The sequence below is a fragment of the Elaeis guineensis genome, chromosome 3 (assembly GCF_000442705.2).
Source record: "Elaeis guineensis isolate ETL-2024a chromosome 3, EG11, whole genome shotgun sequence".
Taxonomy (NCBI): domain Eukaryota; kingdom Viridiplantae; phylum Streptophyta; class Magnoliopsida; order Arecales; family Arecaceae; genus Elaeis; species Elaeis guineensis.
In genome coordinates, this window is record NC_025995.2 from 126,706,641 (window position 1) to 126,714,641 (window position 8,001).

General features: G+C 37.4%; 1 protein-coding gene across 8 annotated transcripts in view; it reads left to right on the top strand.

The window, feature by feature from the left end:
* LOC105040248 (aromatic aminotransferase ISS1) overlaps positions 1–2,611 on the top strand; it is an 11,215-nt gene extending 8,604 nt beyond the window's left edge. For all 8 annotated transcript variants that reach the window (XM_073254916.1, XM_073254915.1, XM_029263106.2 and 5 more), the window contains 3 exons: positions 45–103; positions 1,199–1,307; positions 1,964–2,611. In XM_073254916.1, the coding sequence (XP_073111017.1) occupies positions 45–103; positions 1,199–1,307; positions 1,964–2,416 (621 nt within the window). In that variant the 3' untranslated portion in view covers positions 2,417–2,611. The remainder of the gene's footprint in view (positions 1–44; positions 104–1,198; positions 1,308–1,963) is intronic.
* The last annotated feature ends 5,390 nt before the right edge of the window (positions 2,612–8,001 follow it).

Consider the following 8,001-nt stretch of genomic DNA (forward strand, 5'->3'; position numbering starts at 1 on the left):
TGAATTCACTGTTTCTAACTACTGTTATATTTTGCCCTTTGCAGAGAATTTCAGATCTTTGTAGCAGTGCTGGTGCATGGCTTGTTGTAGATAATACCTATGAGTAAGTTCATATTTTGAATGTCCATATCAGTTTTGGGTAATACATGATGACATCTAGTTAATACTATACTTTATTATCCATAAAGATATTTCTTGTATCTATTGCTCCATTCCAGCAAATTTTAATGAAAAAATTGTCAGAGTTATCACTATATCATTAAAATGGTGCACCCTGTTAAATATTGAAAAAGAAAAGAATTCTCAACATATAAATAATAAATTATGCTTATATGAATATTTAGTTTGGATCAGATGGTATGGTATCATGTTGAGTACAGCAGCCAACATTATTTCATGTTGAATGCATATCAGGCATTGAATTAGGTGAAATTTAGGATGGGTGAAGCAGACCTTTTATTTTCTTGGGCATTGTACTAATGATAGTAATGCCATCCTGTCACCAGAAAAGTATGTTGCTGTTAGTGCGTTTGCTGATGGTCAATTGTTGCACAAAATGGTTCAGGTGGGGAAATCAGGTAAGTTTGCCTTATGGTGTTTGGGTGGAGGAAGCAGTTACCATGTTGATTCGGGGCATCAACATGGTTTGGTAATTTTGAAGTATTTATAAAGCAAAAGAAAAATATTAGATATTGGATGATTAAATCTTCCAGCAATAGCTGTGTGCTGTTTTAGAATAAGATCATAGAGGTGGAAAGTGTTTGTCATATTCTACAGCTACAACTATTTGAAAGAAATATCAGTAATTTGTATGCTTGAAAAATCGGGACTCTGCAGCATTATTGGCCAAAATCCTTAAACAGGGGAGTGACACTCTGGATTATTCCATTATGAAGAGTTCTGCGGGCATTGTAGCTCGAGTAGGATCTTCACTGAAGTATGAGATTGAACTAATTACAGGCAATATAGATATGGAAACATCACTTCAAAAGTGCCCATTCAAATATTTTTTTCCTTTTGGAAACAAAGTCTTGCTTTATATCGGCTCTCTTCTATATAAAAGTGGTTTAGTATCCAGAGGATGCTAGCCTCCTTAGGGAATGGTCAATTTGTTTATATTTAGAAGGATGTCTGTTAAGTTTTAATGTTGCTGATTGCTCCTTCTTTCTCTTAGTTAATTTCTATATTTTATTTGCAGGTATTTTATGTATGATGGATTGAAGCATTCATGTATAGAGGGTAACCACATAGTTAACCTCTTCTCCTTTTCCAAGGCCTATGGGATGATGGGATGGCGCGTAGGATATGTAAGTTGATTCTTTGTTGATTATTCTGTTGTTTTAGTTGTAATTGGATTGCATAATCAATTTTTTTTGAGTTTCCAGCACTTGTTTGCATAATTTCTGGTAAAGCGTCTATTTCAAGCTAGATGAGCATTACCTTTTTGATGCAATTTTCATTTGGATAGAGAGCCCATGTTATTCACAGCAGTATGTACACTTCCTGTTATTTATATATACAAGTAACTCTGATAACATGTATCACTTTGTCAAACCTGACAATTTTTTTGTTTTCTTTAAAAGAAAACTCTTTTGTTTTGTTCTTTTCTTTCACATATATTCAAACACTAGTTGAACTGTAATTGAGTTTGCCTTTTTGCGTATGGACACACTGTTGGTGCATTTTGTTTCCTGAAATAAATATTTGTAAAGTTATCTTATCAATAAAATAAGGGTGGCACACAAGCTCTCATTTTACATCAAAAAAGAAAAAAAGAAATAAATATCAAAGCATCCATCCACTATAGTGTGCCGGTCATACCAAAATATGTGCAAACCAACTTAACATGGGAACGTTAAGGACACCTTAAATGTGGTTCAGTATGTTATATGGAATATCTGCTTTATAATTAGTAGACCTGCACAAGTCTGTATGTGATTCTCACGTGTGCTTACAATTGCAGATAGCATACCCAACCGAAGTGGAAGGTTTTGCAGCACAACTCCTCAAAGTCCAAGACAACATACCCATTTGCGCTTCCATCATAGGGCAGCGTTTGGCTCTCTATTCCTTGGAAGTTGGGCCAGAATGGATTGGAGAGCGGGTGCAGAAGCTTGTGAAGAATAGGGAGTTGCTTGTGAAGGCTTTGGCTCCACTAGGGAAAGATGCTGTTATGGGTGGACAAGGGGCCATCTACCTCTGGGCGAAGCTTCCGGATAGATTTTCTGACGATTATGAGGTTGTCAGATGGCTGGTCAACAGGCATGGGGTGGTGGTGATTCCTGGAAGCGCCAGTGGTGGGCCTGGCTACATCCGTATATCTTTTGGGGGGTTGAAGGAGGCTGACTGTGAGGTTGCTGCTGAGAGACTGAGAAGAGGATTGGAAGAGCTGTTGAGAGATGGGATGGTACAGTAACAGCTGCTGCAGTTTCAAATCGTCGATGCATTTCAAATATAGATTCAGTCACAGCTGGTATTTTTCAGAATAAGTCAGTTCACTGGTTTCCATTTATTGGATCAGCAAAATAATCATATTCATCATAGTTTGTCCAGCTGTCATTGTACAAGATCATATTACAGTTGCCCAACAAGGTAGACGAGTGTTTTCATATATCTCAAAGCAATAATAATGCACCTAAAAAACAACAAAAATATGGTCAAATCCACCAGCTTTTTTGGCCCTTATTGTCCCAATGATGAACAATATGTACGCTCTGTGTCCTGCAGAAAAGTTGAGAAGGTTTTCTTCAGACGACCCTAGCAGCTCCGTGAGCTGAACTTATCTCGACTAGGGAGAATTCACATGCAACGGAGAATTACCTCACAAGTCATGCGGATCGCTAAATACTTGCTTCGGTTGTTGCACTAATTCAATAGACAAATGCTTGGGCGAACGGACATGTCTCTAAACAATCCACACGGTTCAGGACAAGGCAATCATGTATGCGGGCGAAAAGCCTTGTAAGTAGATCTACCACGGAAAGAAGCATAACGTACCAGGGAGTGGCGCCATGTGCAAGTTACTGAATTCTGATTGCATGCACCTGGTGCAATGGGACCGTTCAAATCCCACGGTGGATAACACGCCACGCGATCCATTGTACTTCACCGATTCCCGATTGCACGTTTTCTAGCGTGCATGTGCTCCGGGATTTGCCCAGGTTCACTTGCACCTGGTGCATGCAATAATTTCTGAGTGCTCTGGTGCCAAAGGAAGTTTGTTGCCAGGTGTCATGATGAGGTTGGTGTCGTCCGTTGCTGCAATAATTTTTTTTTTTTTGGTAGAAGGCTGCAATAATTTTTTCGACGCCCCATCACATAGAGTCTTCACGGTTAGGACCTGTGCTGTCCCTGCACTGATGTGACTATTTTCCTTGAGATTTCTTTTTTCTTTTTTTGGCTCCGGGCAATAGCTTTAGATTTTTCTGGTCACCGATGGTGTGGTGCCGAACAGAGGTTCTGCGCCGCAGGTACGGGACATGGCACAAAAAAAAAGATTGGGTGCGGCTGATCGGCTTGGTGTGATTTAGAGGGTTAAACCTCGTGTGAGAGATTGTGCGAGACCTTGGTTAGTTTTGGCGTTGCTTCGTTGGGTATTCTTCATCGTATTCTATCAAAGCTGGCTTGAAGAGAACGCTGTGTGTTTTTTTTTTTTTTTTTTGGTAAATAAGAGAACGCTGTTTCTAATCAATAAAATGGCCAGTGGAAGTTGGACGCTGGAGCTCTATGGTGTCGGGTATCCCACGTGGATGATTTCAAAAACCGGAGAAGCTTCAAAGTAACATTCGGACGCATTAGCCTGGGGAGGCTCATGAATGCTAGAACACAAAATATGGTTGGAGGCATTAAATGATCTTGCTCGCTAGCAAACTAAATGCGCCATTCAATTTTTTTCGTTTTACGAGAAAACCATTAGGCTTGAAACATAATGGCTCCCAACAAATACTGCATTTATTAATATAAGATTTTTGTCGGATGATCCTGTATTAGGCAGGTCCTCGTATCAAAGAATACATCCCGTATGATTTTCATGGAGGTATATTTTTTATGAATTAGATGATTAGAATCTCATATGAATGATTAAAATATAATTTATCATCTTTAAACTGTTTTTAGATGAAAGATTATATGATTTGAAGATTCATGAACTATATATTATATGATTAATTTTTTATATCATTTAAATTATTCAATTCTGATGGTTTGATATTTGATATATAGATTAGAAGTTTTCAAATTGTATGATTTTGATATATAAATAATTTATATATAAGAGAAAGGAAGAGAGGATCATCATACTTTTGACGCTATTTTTATGAGCAATCAGCATACAAATTGTTGAAGCAAATTATTTTATACGCAAATCATAGCATGGGGAGAATCTAGAAGATCATCCGTCAACACTAACGACTTTTTTTTCTTGGACTTTTATGCGAGCATTTTTTTTATTATTATTTTCATGTGTAGTCTGGCAAATGTTACTGTTGCTAGTCTTATTCTTTGGTGAAGTTAATATGGCCCCTGAATGTCTCGAAAAAGATCTACATACGATGCAGCTAGTAATAGAATAACTTTTAAATAGTATTTAAGTTATTTACCACTTGTTTGAGTAATGCAAGGAAAACACCTGATCCCATTATATTTGTCAATTGGCTAACCGTTTGGCCCCAACTCATGTCGGCAAGCTTTCCAACCAACCTAGATCTCACAGGAAAGAAAAAAAAACCATTTTTTCCCTCCCCTCTCTCCCTTCCTTTCTCTAATATCTTTTCTTCGCATAGGGATTATCGTTGAGTTGATAGGCCGATCTAATCACCAACCGATATGCATGAGCACACCATATTTCTCCCCCTTTCCTATTATTTTTTTTAACTTATTTTTGTATATAAAGTGGTTTACCGTTAAGCTGGATCTGTTCTAACCAATAATTCATATGAAGTACTTTATTGATGAGTTAAGATTATTCTGATCAATAATTTTTTTTATTTAAATTTTAATAAATATATATTTATAATTTATAAAATAAAATGAAGATATATAAATGAAGATGATTAATCGAAAGATATTATTTAAATTTTTTATATAAAATTTTTTTGATTATAATCGATGTAAAATTAAATATATGTTTGCATAGATCTTCATACGAATTATTTTTACAATTCTACGAGCTTTTAGTCCCCACCATATAATAGTTAAGATAGTCAAGTGAAAAGATTTGTATGTCCTACAAATATAATTTAGGGATTGATAAACAATTTGAGAAATAAAAGAATGATATTCAAATTCAGAAGATTGTAATTTGCAAGCGCTAATGGATAAAAAATTTTAACCAAAAGAATATCGCAGGCTTGTTTACTTGCATTAAGGTAAGAAATATTACATACAAGAAAAGCGGAATATACTCTTCCCTTGCATATGTGATGGTGACATTTTCTACACAAACACATCAGCGAGCAAACCATGCTAGCACCATCATAAGAAAGTCATGCTCATCATGAGCATCACTTCCAATGTGTCGCTATCGGTCATCAGCCTTGGTTGGAAGTTGAATCAAAAGTTTTGTGGACCAGGCTCCATCTTGGAGCAACCCGAAGGGAAAATAGCATCTAAGAAAACACACTAAACGAGCATAAAGCATACATAGCTGGAGATGAGAAAACTTATTGACTGGACCAGCTTCGTTATGTATCGTGAATAATTTATTAGTTAAAGGAAGGATAAAAATCGGGTATCTCAATAAGAAGCTTAAGTGAAAGTTTTTGACTGCTAGAATTGATTTATTCGACAAAAGACAAAATTATCAGTATCACATTATTAATGACCAGTGTAATTTCCTCCAAAGAGTATATTAATGGCATGAAGGATCGATTTGTCGTCTATTTATCACAGAGAGGAAGAAACACCTATTTATATTATAATTATCCAGATTAAAATTCTTGGAGGTGAATTATCTAAAGACTCAAATCTCAAATATTGATTGCTGAGGAAAGAGGTGTGACCTTGGAGCAAGCCTCACTTTATTTATCCGTGGATCACATTTTTCGAGTTTTCTCTAGTTTAAAGACGCTTGTGAAAGTAAACTCCATGATGCTGTAGGGCCATACCCAACCAAATCGAAAGCCAATGGATGGTCTGCTTGACTGAACGGCAAATCCAATTACCAGCTCGCACTGCTGGATTCCAAAGTAAGGAGTAAGGATCCCACAAAGATAACAGGGGTGGTAATGGGGCACATAAATGAAAAGGGGTCTATCTTGATCATAGGAGGATAAGAGAAAGTGTGGGTTAGGTGCATCCTAAAGATTAGGTTTGGACATGTGTGACGCATCCCATCCCACTAATTATTTTTTTTGTCCTTTTTTATTCAACGGATCTGAGTTGGCTATCAACAAATTTTTTTTTTTTTTGGGTTGAGCGGCTATTAATAATTATTTTAAATGCTTTAAAATATGCATGTGATCGAACCGCATGAGAGATGATCGGATCCGGGTTTAGCTACACGCGAACGTAGTCTAACCCATCTCTCTCGGCCGATCGTGGTACATGGGAAATCTGGATTACCACACTTTTGGCGCTGCCTCAATGTACAAACCATTAAACTTCAATATTTCGTATGCGACAAAGTCGCAGCGTTAGGAGAATCAAAAAAGATCACACGTCAACACTAACTATAAACTTCTCTTGGACTTACGTGCACTGTCAAAGCATCTCTCTCTCTCTCTCTCGGTGTCTATTTATTATTCCCCTAGCCCGGCACAGGTTACCGTCACTATTCTTCCTCTTTGGTAGAGCACTGTGGCTATTCAATATGCTCCACCGGCGCCCACAGATGCGGAGCATGGTGGTTGGGTCCTGTTGCCATTACCAACGAGAGGAACCAATAAGTCAACCGATAACATGTACTCGCCCAGGTTAATATGGCCTCACAAAATGTCTCAACAAAGATGTGACTAATTAATAATGGAATAATTTATAACTTTTGTTTAAATTGTTAAGTGCTTGTTTACGTAATGCAACGACATAACGTTACTGTTCCCGCTAGATTTGCCAATTGGATAGCCACTAGCCCCACCCACATCAAGTCGTCTTGCTACCAACCCACATCATTCAGGAAAGATGAGGAAAAATTTTTCCGTTTCCTCTCATGCTCTCCCCCTTCCTTTCTTCCGCCGGGGATTAAGATCAGAGGCCTACTCTTATTCTCCACCCCCTTTCTCATGCTTTGTCTGCTCCTTCTCTCTTTCTGGACAATGCATTAATGGATCCTGCTGGATCTCATTGGAGTTTCCAAAGAGGCTTAATAGTCCAACAAATAAGGAAAATTACTCCCCTACCATTTAATTATATAATATTATCGCTTTTGGCAATATGGGGTCCCCAAATTATAGTTTTCTAAAATCTCTATAATATTTCTCTTTTTTCTTATGTTTACGGATCAGTTCTTATGAACATATATTCATGCCGTTCCTTTCGTTCATGTTTGCAATTCTGAGTTTCTCTCTTAGAAACAAGTTCATGGAGCATGGAGGAAATTAAAGGGAGATGAGAGTTCCACATCCATGATCTTTTCGACTGAGTGAAAAAAATGACCTATGATCTGCCTTGGTTGGAAAAACAAACAGAGATATATGAATCATTTTCACAACTTGGTAAGCTTTTAGGTCTTCACGACACCATGGTTAAGGTTGTCCAGGGAAAGGACTTGTATGTCTGACAAATGTACTTCAGGGATCAGCAAGTAACCCTAGAAGCTGAAGGAATATCATTCCAATCAGGTAGATTGTAATTTGTAAGTGCTAATGCCGACTAAAAAAACTTCTAAGAAAATACCAACAGGCTCGTCGGTTATAGTGTTTGCTTACTTGCACCAAGGTAAGAAACATCATATGCCCTTCCCTGATATATGTGGTTGTGGTATTTTCTATATGCACACATTATCGCGAACACCATGCTGGTGCCGTCACGTCATATGATGAATAAGGAATTAAAAATCAAAATTTT